Source organism: Oryzias latipes, chromosome 13 (assembly GCF_053564925.1).
Source record: "Oryzias latipes strain Hd-rR chromosome 13, Olatipes_Hd-rR_3.1".
NCBI classification, from domain to species: Eukaryota; Metazoa; Chordata; class Actinopteri; order Beloniformes; family Adrianichthyidae; genus Oryzias; species Oryzias latipes.
Genome location: NC_136249.1, coordinates 10,753,253 through 10,770,701, shown reverse-complemented (window position 1 = coordinate 10,770,701; position 17,449 = coordinate 10,753,253). Strand labels below are relative to the sequence as shown.

Below are 17,449 nucleotides of genomic sequence, written 5' to 3'. Positions count from 1 at the left end.
AATGCCTGTACAGCAGCCTAAAGCCAGCATGTAGCAAAAACATGATAGGTTTATTTAAAAGCTGGTGTGACGCAACTGTAAATATCCCACATTCCTCTTATAAACTTGAATTATTTTATAGTGAGTCTTATAATAATTCAGTTTTTGTTAAATTATAGTTGGGGTTTGAACTCCTTGGTAATTGGAGAAAAAAAACATTCATTATTCTACTTTTGATAGACTTTGTCTGTTTTCTTCCTTCACTTCTGAAATGCTCTGTTTTTTCCCTTTTAAGTGTTTACTTCTCAGTTGAGTCCCCCAATATTTGTTTACCGGCCTCAGTGCTAACAATGGAGAAAATAAGTATTTGATCCTTTGGGGCCAGTTGTTGAAAAAGTTTAATCTGGATCAAAATGATCCGGATTTGGAAATCACATTTTTTCCTATGCAGGATCAGGTAATCCGTCTTACTTTTATGCCGGTTTTTCAAAGCAACATTGGACTGGATCACCCTGATCCAGATACACAGTTTTCAAGATTACCAAATCCAGATTACCTGTGCTCTAAATGGGAGAACATATCACAAGACGGGCTACCAGCTATGTAAAGAACAGGTAGAAGAGCCAACATGGGGTCACTGTAAGAGTTTGTTATTCTGAGACAAAACACAAAAATAACATCCACTTCCATTCATAATTTCTTTTATGACCCCTCATCTGAGTCACAAAAAATAAAAAATAAAAAATACATTAACAAATACATTGTGGATATTTTGAAAACGTCTTAGATAAAATGGCTAAATGTCCAATAGTTAACAAAATAAAGAATGTTTAGGGAGTTTTTTAATCTGAGGAGGAGAGACCAGCATTTCCAAGCTCTGCTTTTAGGAGGCTGATCTGCAGTTCTACTTTGGTTGTTTTTACTGAATAGCTTAACTGGTAGCCTATGTCTACTGTATCTACTTCATCACTGTTACAAAGGTTACACAAGTCAAGTGCAAAATATAAATAAAAGTATAAACACTACATGAAACAAATGTATTATTTGACCAATTTTAAAGTTTTTCTACATTTTCCTCCTGGAATCCACCTTTAAATCCTACCCCCTGTTGGGATCAGGATAATCCAGTTTTTTTGGATCAAAGTTATCCAAATCCTACTGACAAGTTTTGAACAACACAAACTGAAGGTTTGATCCAGATTAGAACTAGGATTGGATTCTGTGATCTAATCTGATTTCAGATTCCTTCTTTCCCTTTTGAACAACCCATTTTCAAGATTTGATCCAATCCGATCACCAAAATCCGATCAGCTTACCTTTGAACAATTGGCCCTTGCTGATTTTCTAAGCTTGCCCACACCTGTCTCCTAATGGTGGGTTCATTTACAGAGTGAGAGTTAGAAAATCACATAGAAATATAAAAAAATAATTGTTTTAACTGTATTTGCATTTTAATTGAGGGAAATAAGTATTTGAACCATCTTGCCAGCAAGACGTAGTACTTGGTGGCAAAACCCTATTTAGGCTTTTTAGGTGGGCAAACCTACAAAATCAGAAGGGGATCAATTATTCCGTCTACTGTAAATACCACAGAATCACTTAAAAATACACAATCAGTATGAGCTTAAAATAAAAACCATTTGGAATCTGTTTTTATGTCTGCTTTATTTCAGTTACAGCCCTGTTTCAGTCTTTGTTCAACAAAGTGCAATTTTTCAGACAGCAGCACTGGACTTGTAGTAAGGTAGTTCTCAATATCACAGCAAGAGCTTCTCTCCTTTCTCCAGAGGCTGTTATAGTTGGCATTTCTACATTCAGCTGATAAAAGGAGTCCGCGAGGCACCACGGTGGTGTAAAACAGCAGAACTGTAACCAGAGCGAGTACTGTAGTCAGGAGCCACAGGCTAAGCTATTTCAGTGCATGACTTTTTTTTTTTTTTTGAAAAGGTCACTCCCTCTTTGTGTTAGAAAACTAGGTTTTCTAGAAGAGAAAAACCCTGCAAGATGTGTTTAAATGCGACTGTGCCTTTTTACAAAAAACTACGCTACACCATTTTTGGATCAGGTCCTAAAGCATACAATATAAAAATAGTCAAAAAGGGGACAGTGGTGGGTCAAATTAGGACTTCAAGCACATGGCCAGCGGTTTCCAGACGTGTCCAGCGCAGCATCAGGGCGGAGCTGTCCATTGGTTTGGGGGGGGTCACGAGGCTGGGGTTATGAAGAGGTGGAGCGGGGAGATGCTTCAAGCTGCAAAACAAGACAAGCAGATGAAACAAAAAAAAAAAAAAAAGATGTCACATATTTTCCAGCTGTCTGAGGCAGCCACTACCACCACCTCAGTGCCTGCGCCACCAAGCGCGCCCACTCCTCCTCAGGCACATCTGAAAGCTCACTTAGCAGCTTCTTCTAACCAGCCGTGACAGGAATTTGCCGGGGCCAGAAGAAAGATAACAGAAAAGGACAGTGGCTTTGCCATCGCCTCAAATCCGGTGTCCTAAGTTGTCCTGCAGCAGGACTGGGATGCCATGACACACTGGGATGAACTAAAGGACAGGCTTTCTACAGGGGGAGCCAGAGGAACTGTAAATGTGATGCATTATTTGTACCTCTACTGTTGCACCTAAAAGGGTAAGTCAGCAGTAAACAAAATGCCCATTCAAACACTAAGGTGAAGCAAGGTGAGTTTGAGTATGGGCACCTAAATATAATCCTAAGGTAGAGTCTCTTTAATGCAACCAAAGAATAGCCCTTCCTCTCAGGTAATTTGTGAATCCAGCTGTTCTGACAGGATAAGTAATTGTGCTTTTTTTGCACTTGTTTTTGATTTGACAGTAAGGTCAAGCAGGGAAATGAAAGGGACACAACAGAACAGTGAAAACAGATTTACCTCTGAAAGGAACCTGGTTGCATGAATTATAAAATGCACTGAAAGTTGGCCTACAAAATGTTTTACTGCCCTCTAGTGGTAAAACAGCAGCACTGCTGAACGAAAAGTCCCTTTCATGGGTTTTACCTGGACAGTAGTCAGTTTTCATCTTCAACCAAGATTCTTAAACTACTCCGCCTCGTCCTCCTGTAAAAAAATAATAATAATAATAATGTGAAATGTAAATAATATAATAATGATACAGTGGGGAAAAATGCAGAATGCACAGATGCTGTTATCATTTTTCAACACAACTTTCACAAATGGTTTTGTCTTCAAGTCAGTTTGTTAAGTCCACTGCAGAAAACTAACTGTGTTTAACAGAAGGAGGTACAGTCGTCTCCTTGGAGTCTGTAGACTGAAGCAATGAGAGAAAGCTGAGATTTCTCCACATATGACAATTTGGACACACAAACCGAGGTTTCCATGTACTGTACCAAACACTGAAGTGCTATTTTTCTTTCTCCTCCATTGAAAGAAGAAAGGCGTGAGCTGGTGTAAAGGAGGCTGTTGGTGTGTGAGGAGGGAGATGGTTAAAAATGGCAAAGGAGTAATGTGAGAAAGGGGAGGCTTTGGCTGTGGGAGCAGGGTTACAACTAATGACGGGCAGCTCTTTCAGATGATGTGTGCGCTTTAGATGGTGAGAGAAAAACTAGGTTTCCCTAGAAAGTTTTTATGAAATGCATCTAGGAATCAGATAGACATGATAAGACAACTTTAATATTAACCTTTTTCATTAACTCACTTAGCTGAAAATTGTGTTTTTAGTGTTCTTATCATGTTCTTGTGGCATTTTCCTGATGATGGAGCACACATACAGTGAAGGAAATAAACATTTGAGCTCTTGCCGATTATATACGGTAAGTTTGCCCACTTAAGAAGAAACTGACTGTCACCTTAATGGTTTTTTTGAACAGTGAGAAAAGACAATACTTTTACATAAATGTATTTGCATTTCATTGAGGGAGTATTTGATCCTTCTTGCCGGATAAATGTAGTACTTAGTGGCAAACACCTTTACTAGCAAGCACAGAAGTCAGATATTTCTTGTGGTTAATGAGCAAGTTTCTGCACATATCAGGCAGAATTTCAGTCCATTCTTTTTGCAAATGACTTCTAAATCACGGCAACTCTGAGTTTTAGATTTCTCCACAAGTTTTCTATGGGATTGAGGTCCAGAGACTGGCTGCAGCACTCTATGACCTGGATGTGCCTGTTCTTCAGCCGTTCCTTGGTTGTCTTGGCTGTTGGTTTTGGGTCATTGTTCTGTTGGCAGACCTACACACCATCCATTTTAAGCCTCCGTTCAGAAGGAAGGAGGTTCTCACACAGGATGTACATGGCTCCACACGGTGAAGTAGCCCTATGCAACCCCCATCCCAAAAGCATAATACCTCCACCTCCATGCTTGATGGTGGGGATGGTGTTCTTAGGGTCTTAACCAGAATTTCTCTGTTTTGGAGCCTCAGACCTGAAGGGGGTGAAGCAGACACCACCAGTTGTCTCCTTCACCCCCAGCTTCACCCCCAGCTTCTTACTGATGGTTTTTTAGTCCATTCTGGTCTTGTGCAGGTCTACAATCTTCTCCCTTATATCACCTGAAAGTCTTTAGTCTTTTCCATGTTGAAGAGTTTGGAGTTTGACTGATGGACTGATTCTGTGGACAGGTGTCTTTTTCTACATGTAATAAGTTTAAACAGGTGTCTTCAGTTCATTTGACGGGTAATTATGAGAGTCTCTGGTCTGTGTGAAGCAGAACACTTAGTGGTTACTATGGGATCAAATTTCCCTCAATGAAATGCAAATAAACGTTTATACATTCTTTAAAGTTGATTTCCTGATTCTCTTTGTGATTTTCTCTCACTGTTTAAACGAATCTGCCATTAAGATGACAGGGAGACTGTCAATTTCTTTTTATGTGGGTAAACTTATAAAATCAGCAATAGATCAAATATTTCCTCCCCTGTATTAAGAAATTTAAGCTCAAAATTACATTTCTGATTTTTTTTTTTTATTCAAATTGTACATCAGACAAAAAAATGCTGTAAAAAAAAAAGCAATTTGTGATGTAGATTAGAACATACGCTGGGAGGACCACAAACTCCCTGCTCTGAGGTCTCAGCAATGGGATGGGGAAGGGGGCGGTGTTGCTCTACGCCAACAGTCCCATCCACAACTCAGAGGTGAAAAACTACTGCTGGCATAATCATATTTAAAAGACCACTGGGAAGACTTAAAAAATAGATCAAAAGATGATTAGAGTGGAACTTTAAGTTATACCACAACAACTTAGAAGCACAAAATACAGCTTTTATGAACAAACACTCATAGCATCACACCTATAAGTGTCACTTCCTGAGACATTTCCAAATATAAAAACTGTTCTTTGTCCACATGTTGCGCAATAAAATGATGTGCTTCCTCCTTCAAACCTTGTCACATCAATTTCCATTCCCCTTCGCTCCTAGTGCTCTCGGCAAAGACAAACACAAGCGCCGACTTTTTACTAAAATAAGAAAAAGACAAGGCGCCCATGTCAAGTCCAGTGAACCTACATGCCCTTCCATGCAACATAGCGGAACAAACCAACTCCAAGTTCTGTTCATGTCCTCCAAGTACATGAACAAAGTTTTCCCCCTGCTCCAGTGGCAGCAGAACAGTGAAAATGTCTTGGCAGATGTGGAAAACGTCCATGTGCTTAAAGTTCACTTCAGTGCTGAACGATCACAATGTGCATGGGACGGCATGACATGTGGCGACCAGTATCATGTTTTGTCATCATGCTCAAAATCCCAGTCCTAGTAGGGGTCACACCATTCCAAAGACAGACAGAGCTCGTCCAGTCCGAACATATACCTCTTGCTCCTCTGCGTCCTCCTCTTCCTGAATGGGAAATAAAGTCAGGGGGGTGTTGGGTTCAGGTTTATCTTCACAGCTGCTATCATTGCTGTCACCATTCTAATTCCAGCATTTAATTCAAATGTAGTCATCATGCTGCACACCATTAGGCACCTTGGAAAAAACTGAAACGTAGCATGCAGCACAAGGAAAGAGAAAGGAAAGGGAAGAACATCTGATGTCTACGGAGCCTAAAAGATTGAAGAGGCCACAAACAAAGCAGCTACCTCACTGCCTTGGTCCTGGAAAAAAAGAGGGTGCAAAGACAAAACAACGGTGGGGGGCAAAGCCAGCGGCAGAAGCTCAGGCAGAGGTTGGAATGTGTCAAAGAGATGAAAGCCCTTTCACAGAGCTCTTACAAAGCTGCTCTCTTCTGTGAACTGACGATGGTTTGGACTTAATAGATTTCATTCTGTGTTTTGGTGGAATTTCTTGTTTTGTTTTGGGAATGCCGTGTGAAAAGCCGGCCGAGCGAAATCTGCAACCCTGGAAATTCTTTGGAGAGCACATCTTGTTTCCTGATAGGCAAAACTCTGGGTAAACAGAAGCTTCAAAAGCTCTCTGTTGTTGCTGTAGGGCCGGCAGAGAAAACGAAATGAAATGAGTTAACATTACAGGGATGCACTATCATGTGAGCACTGTCATTACAAGAAAATATCAAAATTCGGGAGGTCAAATTTGGCAATTACTGGAGTTATATAAGGCGGCTAGATGTCAGATTTGTTCCACAAATACTGCAGACCGTCATGTGCAGATGGCTATGAAACAATCTAAAGGAATGCTTCACAATAGGTTGCAAACATTCCAAAATATGATAACTGCAAGGGATAGATAACTGGAGAAAAGCAGGCAAACTCAGAGGGCTTGAGGCAAGAATAAAAATACCACAAATCTACTACCTCAAGCTGCTGAAGCTCTTCCTCCTCCTAGAAGCAAAAACAAATAGCCGGTCAGCAGGCTGCAATGGGGAGCAAAAGAGCACCACAAGCATGGGCTACACCGCTACATATCCAGCAAATACGTGAGGATGTCGTGAGGCTGTTACAGCTGGGAAGGAATGAAGATGTTAGCTGAAAAAGAGGGAATTAAAGAGAGCTGATGGGGAGGGTGAGAATGGCTGAATGAAGAGATTTGACATGAGAACAGCAGACCAAAGCCTCCATCAAACTCTCAATGCTGTTTAGGAGCTGGAGATGACCGTTACCTCGGACTGCAAATCCTCTCGTTCCTGGAGGGAGCAAAGCAACAAGACATGGACAACAGCGCTAAGAAAAAGGGTTCGAAACCCACGAAATGTGTGCATGTTGGAAAGAACAGACGATGACACTGATGGGCGCAGTGAAACACAAACAAGGCCAGTTCGGGGGGCTAAATAAAACATTTCATTGAGCAGAAAGTCAATTCTTTTTGTGACTTTCTCATCTGAAACATGTGACCCCTCATACGATAAAACCACAGGATTCTGCACAAATTAAAACACTACCTGACAGCTCTTAGGAGGCATGAACAGCATCAAAGATAAAATAGGTCCCCACTTGGGTTAAAGCGTGATTCACTGTGGTGTATTTTTACTGTTGAGAAATACCTTCAGTGAGGTTTTTCATACCCGTATAGAGCTACAGTATCTCAGCAGGCCATGAACTTTGAATGCAACGCTTTTAAAATAGAGACTATGTCTTATATTTAAGGGGAATGTTTTAAATTTAGCATATGTTTTGTGCAAAAATGATTTAACCCCGGAGAACCCAAGAACGATTTAACAACTTTTTTTTCTTCATTTTGGGTTGCAGTAAGTACAGCAGCCAATAAAAAAATAAAATACAACAAAATACAGCAACCAAATTTGACACAGTGGGTCCTACAGGGTTATAAAGCATGTTTCATTAAAAATGTGATCATAATGTTCCGGTAGGTGCAAATAAATGCTGATGTTAGCTGTGGGTTGCTTTTGTCAAAGACATGATGTAATGCTGGAGGATTTCCTTTATTTATTTGTCTATATTGACAAGATTTTCTGCTTTTTGAAATAACTGAATAGAATTGTATTACAGAATTGAGGTTCAAATGTCAACAACATAAGAATAACAACATAAAACATGCAGAGGAATTAAAATACCAATAAAACATTTATTACAAACCTCTGCAAAATAGGTTTGCAAAATTTTAAAACTAAATTAGGAAATAAGGTCAGGATTTCCTTCTTGCAACAAGGTCAGCTTTCTACGGTGGACCAGGCCCCACATTTGCATGGTTTGAAAAAAGGAAAGGGTAGCTGCTTGACATCCCATAATATCTGGCTATTCAGCTGATTTGACTTTAGGGAGTTCGGTGGCCTAAAGGGGGATGGGTGCTAACATTCAAGTTTGAATACAAAAGGCAACACAACGTTTTTTTACACTAAATTCAATGATACATAACGGTTCTCTAAACAGAGCATGCATAGCTGTTATGTGACACTTTTAGTTTACCAAAAGAAAAAGAACAAATAATGGAACATTTAGTGAATGAACAAAGTCTGGAACCTTAAATGAATGAAGTGCTTACCTGATCTTCCTCCTCCTCTGCTTGTGCCTCCTAACAGACGAGAAAAGGTCCAATTAGAAAGAGTAGATGTTCATGAGCCATAGACCCATCCACACAGAATTCCAGGACAGTTCAAGGTTAAATGTGGTTTATTGCATCAGAAAGAGATATTATTGTAAAAAGAAAAAGAAACTGAACATTTGTAATAAAACCAGAACAGTCCATGTTCATGCAGTCATAGAAAGCAATAAAGAAATGGAAATATCTGAAAACTGTTTGGAAACAGTAAAAAGGTTTGTTAGTCATTCCAGCACGAGAGTCTAGGAAAGGTGACCTGGAAACAGCAAAACCTTTAAAAGAAAATGTTAAAGTGAAATTGGAAATGTGTTAAAGAAAAGAAAAGAAAGAGTGCTATGTAAGTCCAAAAAAGAAAAACATTTGACGTTTCTCATGAAGTTAGGCCGTCGTTATGCTGTAAAAACGGCGTCTTCTGTGACCTCATTATGGTCTTCTTCCCCCTCAGCCTCTTCCTCATCCTCCTCTTCTGCAGGGGGCGTGTCTCCTTCCGTCTCCTCATCATCTGCCTGACCACTCTCACCTTCTGCCTGTCCTTCCTCCTCCTCCTCCTCCTCTCTGTGTGAACCCCCGTTCCGCTCCTCCACAGGAACCTCCTTGTGAGGTGGAAACAACAACGTGCCATCAAAAAAGACCAGCATTGCACCTTAAATAAAAACGTGATGTGTTGGCAGCTGAAAGATGGTCAGCTCAGCTGTTAGATGACGTTAGGAACATGGAAGAGAAGGAGTTAGTCTTGAAGTCGTCCATTTGAGTCAAATGAAGAACCTTAAAGAACAGATGGAGACGGTTTCCTAAATAAACCAGGAGTTTGGCGTGACATGATGAAAACAAAAATTACATTTCATTTCCACTATGGGATTTATTGAAATTTACTGTATGTACAATAAAACAGATGTTTCTCATATGGAACTAGTCTACTTGACAGATTATTACAAAAAGCAGGGATTTACGGAGCCCGAGACCTGACAAGGCTAAAAAAATAAAGTAATTCGTTCTGACTAAATAATTGTGACCTTTCACACACCCCGTGTTTTTAACCAGAAATAAACGTAAATGCTTCTGGTTATGGTCCAGGGAGGCAGCCAGCTCAGGCCTCCTAAATCGTATGATATTTTTCCTATTTTTATCATGACAAAAATAAATGGATCCCCTAGTTTGATTCTTGTTTTCATTTTTCCCCCTCGTTAATGTGGGTCACAGAGACACAGGAGTATCGACCCAAAGCGGCTTTTGCAACAGGACGGCGTGAGTACCCGGGTGTGAATGAACCTAGACATGGAGAAGTGATTACCGATGCTTTTGTAGAGCTTTTTAAAATACAAAAATCCGACCTTTAAACATCCTCCGTGTCTTCCATGCATTGTCATGAGACATACACAGACAGAAATGTGAAAGAATCTGCTGTAAATCCAAGTATTGCTCATATCGGTGTTTATGAATGACTTGAATTAAATAATAATAACGTGAATTATTATGTCGTGGGAATAAATTAATTATTATTTTACTAATGTCAGGTCAAGGGCCCTGTAGAGATGTGTTAATAGTTAGAGGAAAGATACTGAAAATGAGGAAAAGTAACACATTTATGAGGTGTAACCTTAAGGGTAAAAACAGTGCATCGTATTTAAATTTTACCGTAAAGGCCCGTACACACCGGGACGAATATTCGCCAGGCGTTATTCGCCAGCGTTTTTCGCCACGTCTTTTGTGTTCACACCCAGGCGATTTTCGCTGACGATGAGCCGAGCGAACATGCAATTTCCTTCCCTGACATTAGATGGCGCTTAATGTAAACAGAAATACTCCTGTACACAAGGTGGCGCTGCGCAACTTTACGATTCTTAAAGTCGCTTTTCACTCAGAAGAAGAGAGCAAGTATTTACGCGCTTGTCAGAATCATACAATGAAAACATGAATATTTCAAGCATCAGTAGCTCCGACTGGTACTTGGTAAGGGGATATTTAAGAATGTAGACGCTACTTGGCGTCTATCTTCTTCGCTGGTATGTGTGCTCAGCAAGGCAGTTTTGTGTTTGAGCACCCCCAAGTTGTGTTTTACTGTAACTTCAGAAGCTCCAGACACGTGTGCAAAAGCGCCATTCTCATTGGTCGAATAGATTTCGACGCGACGCGTCGAAAAAAAAAAACGAACCCGGGGCGTTTTTTTTTTTTGACGCTTTGGCGTTTTTTCGCCTCGGTGTGCACACTCACATTGGTGCCCTTTGTTTAGTCACGAGGCGTTAAACGTTGGCGAAAATCGCCGGCGAAATTCGTCCCGGTGTGAACAGGCCTTTAGTCAGTGAGACTTTTTGCTAAAAATTCTTTTTTTTTTACTGAATATTTTGCTACTAGCTATAACATCTAACGCAGAAAAAGCTTTTTTGAGTTTTGCAGCAAATATAAAGTGTTCACAGTGGTTAAGCAGGTCTTGTTGAGAATCTTTTAAAAGAAAAGCAAAAAAGTGTGTCAAATCAGAAAGTAAATAAATAATCTCTAGAACAGTCGCTGATAAAGGAATGTTAGTTCAGACAAAAAGCAAACCAGAGGTTCATCTGAGGTGAAGTTTTTATGCAGAGACAAGATTAGTGAGGGGAGGATGTTTGGCCACCATATGGAGAAATTAAGAGTTTGATTCAAGCCACCAGTTTAGGATGAACGAGTGAGGAGGCCAGGGGATGAGAAAGAAAAGAGGTAGAGGAGAAGTTAAAAGAATAAAGCATGATGGGAGATAAAAGGGACATTGGCATTACTGCTGCGTCGTCTGGATGTTCTTCCAGAGTTCCGTTGAGCTCCTTGTCAGCCTGCTCTGCTTCCTGCATCGAGGAAACCATGAAGCTTAACACACATTAAAATAAATACACTTTCAGAAAACATGAAATGCTGCTAATCCTTTGTAATGCTGTGTTTTACAGAATAAAATAACAAACAGAAGTGTGTACTATTGTATTTAACACAGAGAAAAACTACAAAAACGTTTATGTGAATTTTTTGGCCCAGAGAAAGAAACCCTGTTGAATATTCCAGTTTTAAAAAATGATCCAAACGTTGATATTTGTTCATCCTCCTAATGAAAATACATCCAAAAATGTGCTCCTTTTTTCAGGGAATCAATAAATATTTTTGGAATTCTTGTGATGATCTGAGTCTTCTCTGGGTTTAAGAGCCAGTGAAGATAACTGTTGATTTTGAAAACCACAGCAGTATAAAGAGGTGATGAAATGGTACAGTCCAGCCAGCTGTTACAGTGCATGTAAAATCCATTGACTGGACATAAGAACTGGACATCACCCATGGCAAATGGCTCACTTCTGGTACCACCCAAATGAAGTCAATTCAGCTGCCATCTTTTGCAATACAGACCCCGCCGCCATGTTGGAGCCAGATGTTGTCAGTAAGGAGCGGCAGGTCCAAGTGGGTCTGAGTCTACGTTTCTATGGCATCACAAGATTGAGCATTTTGGAAGGCCACGCCCCCACCATTTGAAAGTGGTCCAAACGAAATCTGTCTCTCAAACATTTTAAATGTCCAAGATGAGTCCACATACTTTTATTGAGGCAGTTTTTAACTTGAATAACTTTAACTACAGGAAAAAATATATCATCAAAATATAATAAAATCGGCAAGAACATGTTTTAAATAACAATGTCAGAGCAAAAATGTTTATTCTGACAAGCACAATAGATGTTTGTTCTCAATAGAAGTCTGTGGCTGTGTCCAAATTCCTGCCCTAACCCCTAACTACAAAATAATTATATAGTGCTGGACTATCTAGTGCCCTGGATTTATAAAGCACTTTGGACTCCATGCTTACTACCTTTTTTTTCTTTCTAAAGGGCGATTATGACGTCATCGATTTCACAAAGTTAAAATCTAATTGATTGCGATGATCATTTATGAATCCACTGAGTTCTGAAGAGGAAAACGTTGATGGTTTATTAAGAAATACATTTAAATACAATTCTTTGGCAAAAAGTGTTGAGACGCAATGCACTGTGGTCCATATTCGCCAATCTAGTGAGCATCGATGCACACTGGTTTTTTGCAGGAACTTCTGGGAAATTTCTAGGGCACTCATTTTGGAATTGTGATTCGCACAGCACTGCAAAATGGTGAACGCAGTAGTAGAGGAATTCGGACATAGCCTATGAAATTTTGGCTTTTTGGATCCAGCGAGCACTTCCTGTTTGGAACACAAGGGGGGAGGGGTCACTCAGTCCAGGTCTCATATGCAGTCTATGGCAAAATCTAATACAGCAGCTGTGCCACAACTCAAACAGGGTCATGGCTTAATTGTTTTTTATCATTAAAACAACGATATGTGAAGATGACATCATTTATTTTATCTACTGCTGAAAACATGGCAGATTCAGAGTCATTAGGGGGTTCATTATGCTATAAAAGGGGGTTGTTGTTTTTTGTTTTACAAAAAATGCACTGATTCTTTAAATAATTAGGATCACCTTTCAATGTCTTGCAACATTCCTCCAAAAAAACACTCTTTGTAAATAAATGGTACATTTATCCATTTTCTCAATATTTTACCCCAAAAAAATAATAAATAATTAAGAACTAATTTTATATCTAACTTTAGAAGCCCTGGGTTTACTTTGCTTTGAAAATGGGTTCAGTTCAGTTTTACACATTGGTCTGTGCAGAGAGGTACAGGTGTTCCCAATTTATGATGACCCTTCTCTTTATTAGCAATAATGAAAAAACTACAACAGCTATCATTTAAAAGGCCTATATCTTGCTTTTCTTAAGCCTTTCAGAGTAAACTAAATCCATTTTTTAGTTCTTTCTTATTTTTGTGTTTTTTTTAACATGTTAGCCATTCCGTTTGTGTGTTTAGGTTTTAATCATGGACACCAGGATTCAGACAGATTTGTTATAGGGCAGAAAAATTAGTTTTTGATGTATATTTCTCTATTTTTTACTTTTCTTCGTGAACATCTTAGTTCTTACAAAGGACTTCTTACTTTTTAATAAAAGCATGGGAGTTACATTCTTTTAGATACTATTTCTGCAGGTGTAGCACTTAACGCACAGACAAAATCATGTTTTGCATGTAAAAAAATAACTCTGATGAGTATCTTAAAATTATTTCTACAGGCTTACAAAAACATGCTGGTTTGCTTAAATACTCAAAATTTAACCAACAAAATATGATCTATGACAAACTAAAGACACATTAGTTATCAAACCACAACTGAAAAACGGCAATTTATTAAAAGTACTTTTTTATGTGTTTCTTTTTTTTTACAAGAAGAAATTAACTCCAACCTTTGACCCAGGTGGGGGAGGCAGGCCTAGAAAGGTGTACACTGCGTTGTCTTCTTTAGCATCAAAGAAGGTGTCATAATCCTGCATCAAACAGAAAGGAGCCACCTTCAAAAACAAACTTCTGCAGATGATTCACCATCAAGAACATTTGCCTCTGAAGCCAAATCCTCTGGAATGGTTTGATGACCCCGGAGCAGATCACGGGCCAATAAAAGCAGCCGCTTGTTATGCCTGCATCCATGCTCACCCCACAGTAGCTCTCTTCATTAAAAATTTGAGGAGGGAGGGGGATGCCGTTGGGAGGCTTTTTCTCCTCTGGGACATTTTGCCTCATCCACATGCGGTTCTGTTCATTGCAGGCGATGTCCAGCTCTGTGTAATCCACCTTCAGAGCGTCCAAGAATGAAACCACATCTTGCTGTTTCTTCTTGATCTGTTGGACAGTATGCAGGTATTATATCTCACGTGCATAGTATAATATGCAGTAAAATGTAATGCACGATTGTACAGGCCTAACAGCAGTTAAGAATGAAAAATAATGAGAGTCAGACATTTTAATGACATATGTAATTTAAGGTCACAATTCTACTTTCTTAGTCTTTTCCAAATGGCCTATTCACTTTAACATTGACCTTTTCATGTTTTTATATATTTTTTATTTAATTGTGTATTTATTGAAATTGTTGTTGTTGTTTTAACTGTTTATTGTATTTTATACTGTATACATGCTGTGCAGCAACCTTGAGTGCCCAGAAAGGCGCCTTATAAATAAAATGTATTATTATTATTATTATTATTTCCCTAATGTTTAAAGGGCCTATATCATGCTATTCTTAAGCCTTCCATACTAAACAATATCTATGTACATGATGAATACATCAATTTAATTCATTTTATTTATATAGCCCAATATTACAACAAAAGTTGTCTCAATGGGCTTTATGACGGTAATTGTATAATAAACATGAACTCATAAAGAACATGAAGTCTAAGAATTCAAAAGGTAATTGCTAAAAGAAAATACAGACTAAGCTAAACTGGGCATCCCTGCCCATTACCTTTGACACACAAAAGAACACATTTTTTATTCAATCTTAGTTATTTTCCTGAGTTCTTTTCCAACCCAAAAAAAGACGCCTTGATCTCTGAGGCACCGGCTTTCACTCTGTGTGGGTGACGCCCATTTCATGAAGTCAACCTAGAGGAAAACGAACAACATCCGAACTTTTGCAAAGATGGACGTTCGTATCATGCGTGTAAAAGGAAAGCGTTTTCGCCAAATGCCGCTAGCTCCATGGAGAAGAGCGCAGACTCTTCCTGGAAGGGGCGGTTCCTCACTTATCTATGTCACAGTGTGAGAACCCGCTCGTTTGTGTGGATTGGGAGGGGCTGGGGCTCAGACAGCAGGTTTTTAGAGGAATAATCAGAAATTCATGAACGGATCAAAATACCGATTTAGGATTGTTTATAGTGAGGAATGAACATTATAAAAGACTTAAAAGCTTAAAAAATGATTTTGCATGATATAGATCCTTTATGGACAACAACAAAGTATTTTTGCCATCCTTTTCCAACTTTGAACACCTCCCCTTCTAAAATCCTAAAACAACACTGCTGTACTTCACCAATGTCACACACAACCTGCATTTGTAAGATTTTTTTAATTTTAATTTTAGGCAATTTAATATTTTGGAGTCTAGATTAACGTAATAGCTCTTTGATTCACTTGATTTAAATTTATTTTAAAATTAAATTTACTTTTTAATCTTTGTAGTTGTTTTTTTTGTTTGTTTCCCCCCAACATTAACCAAATTATTTTCAAGCGTAAAATACTAACTATAATTTAGAAGATAACCCAGCCAAATGGGTCCAGTTTAAGTAGTGATCACAAAAGTAATTTGTTTATTTTATTTATCTTGCGGTTAAAATTTTAGACAAAATAATATGTTGTCAATTTTATAAGAGAACAATAAAACTGTGAAAAGTTACAAAAGTTTAGAAATACTTTCCAGTATTAGTGTAAAGCTGAAAAATCACATTTTTAAGTAGAGTGCTATGCACAGGCGTAAAGACCTTTTAAAAATGACATCCTATTGTTGAATTACTTTTAAAGAATAAAATCTGACCTTAATTTTAAAATAGTTTAAAAAAAAACTGTCAGCTCCTTTTAGACACATGTTTTCTTATTTCTTTGATTTGGGGTTTAAACATAAGCCACATAATGTATGTTCAACGCAAATAGGATGTTTTGGTGCAGATCATAATTAAAAGAAACCGCACAGCAATAATGAGTAATGAGACTGTTAATTGAATCCAACGTTATTAGTCGTGACTAGAGTTCATTTATCTGGACAGATTGTGTTAAGGACCAGAATGCAAACAAGTCTAGTCTATTGGTGGTGAAACAGGCCTGTGAGCTGGGCCAACAAGCCAGCTCTGCTGACCAGCGGGGTTTGCCTAAAGTAGATCCGGGGGGTGGCTTTACCCTCCCCTGTGCAGCAGATCCCCATACGCACGGTCAGGAACTTGCCTTAACATAAATGAAATTGAAATTCCATGTTCCCTGTGAGAGTAAAACGTTGTGTACTACCATTTCTGTCTGGGACCCCCTAAGTGGAATTCCTTTGTTTGGAAAAGTTGAGGAGCCCCCTGTTCAGGAAAGCTCCACTCAATCGGATTGATTGATCCGAGACGTGAATAAACAGAGCGATTACGCACAGGTAACGATCCAAAAAGCCTTTGCGCGTCACTTTAGCACGAATTTAAGTTTAACCTGAAATAACAGAACAGAACTAACAGAAAGTTCGCTCTAAAGGTCGATTTCCATCAGTGACCGAAAGCTTACCGCCGTGGATCCAGAGGAGGAGGCGAGGAAAACTTTGATGACCATTTCGTTACGATATGTGGTTAAAAATGCAACAAAAGGGGGTCTTATGGGCGCGGGCGGTTTCCTCTATTATTAGAGCGCTCCCAGGACGAACTCGAAGACATGGCCCGAGATCACGCACACACGCGCGCACGCCGCTGCGGTTATTTTTGGTAAGGGGTGCAGCCATGCGCAGATTGGCAACTTCAGCTGCATGCAGAGAAGCTGCTCCATCTCCTTCCCGGGAGGACAGAAATAGCACCAGGACTGTGCAGCAGGGACGTGCAGAGACCTGTGGAGGAGCGGGGGCTGAAATTAAAAAAAAAAGGGGGCACGGGGAACACAAATGTAATTACTTACCAAAACAAATTTTAGGATAACAGACTGTTATATAGCAGCTGTGGTGGTGAACAGGGGTTCCATAATATTTTCTATGTTCTTGTTATTATGAATTTAATGGATTCTATATTTGCATGTATATTGTATTGCAGAAATATGCTTGATTCCTGCCTATAGTAGCAGATAATATGTGCCAAGGTCACCAGTAGGCCTGTTTTTGACTTGTGGTCTCTGTTTTCTTTCTGTACTGACTTTTTGACTTGTGGTCTCTGTTTTCTTTCTGTACTGTAGTGTTTATGGAGCCACAACACCTGCAATGTAGACTAGACAAAAACACACCATTCTAATGACGTATTTTGTAAAAAAAAAAAAGCCTTTTTGCCTTGAGGACGGAGAGAGCGGACAGCCACAAAGCCTAACAGGTCGTGTTTCTCCACCTCTCCCCTTTTGCAAAAGGTCTAAAAAATTCATGCAAACTCTTGTGTCTTTTCGTTTCCCAACTGCACATTTCATTTTTGGACGTCCTGAACCATCCGAATCTGCGAAGGTTGGAGAAG

The 17,449-nt window shown here is 39.3% G+C and overlaps 1 protein-coding gene across 7 annotated transcripts; it reads right to left on the bottom strand.

The window, feature by feature from the left end:
- Positions 1–1,625: 1,625 nt before the first annotated feature.
- On the bottom strand, positions 1,626–16,807 carry sh3bgr (SH3 domain binding glutamate-rich protein). Of its 7 annotated transcripts, XM_020708445.3 has the most exons (11): positions 16,533–16,807; positions 13,935–14,120; positions 13,688–13,768; positions 11,158–11,220; positions 8,827–9,000; positions 8,351–8,380; positions 7,011–7,034; positions 6,706–6,732; positions 5,765–5,791; positions 2,996–3,055; positions 1,626–2,229 (listed from the first exon to the last, which is right to left on the bottom strand). In XM_020708445.3, exons 1-10 carry the CDS (start codon positions 16,575–16,577, stop codon positions 3,038–3,040), a joined length of 675 nt encoding a protein of 224 aa, XP_020564104.1. In that variant the 5' UTR covers positions 16,578–16,807; the 3' UTR covers positions 1,626–2,229; positions 2,996–3,037. The 7 variants fall into 7 exon arrangements, with proteins under 7 accessions (XP_020564104.1, XP_020564106.1, XP_020564105.1 ...); XM_020708447.3 differs by lacking the exon at positions 5,765–5,791; XM_020708446.3 differs by lacking the exon at positions 7,011–7,034.
- Between the last annotated feature and the right edge of the window lie 642 nt (positions 16,808–17,449).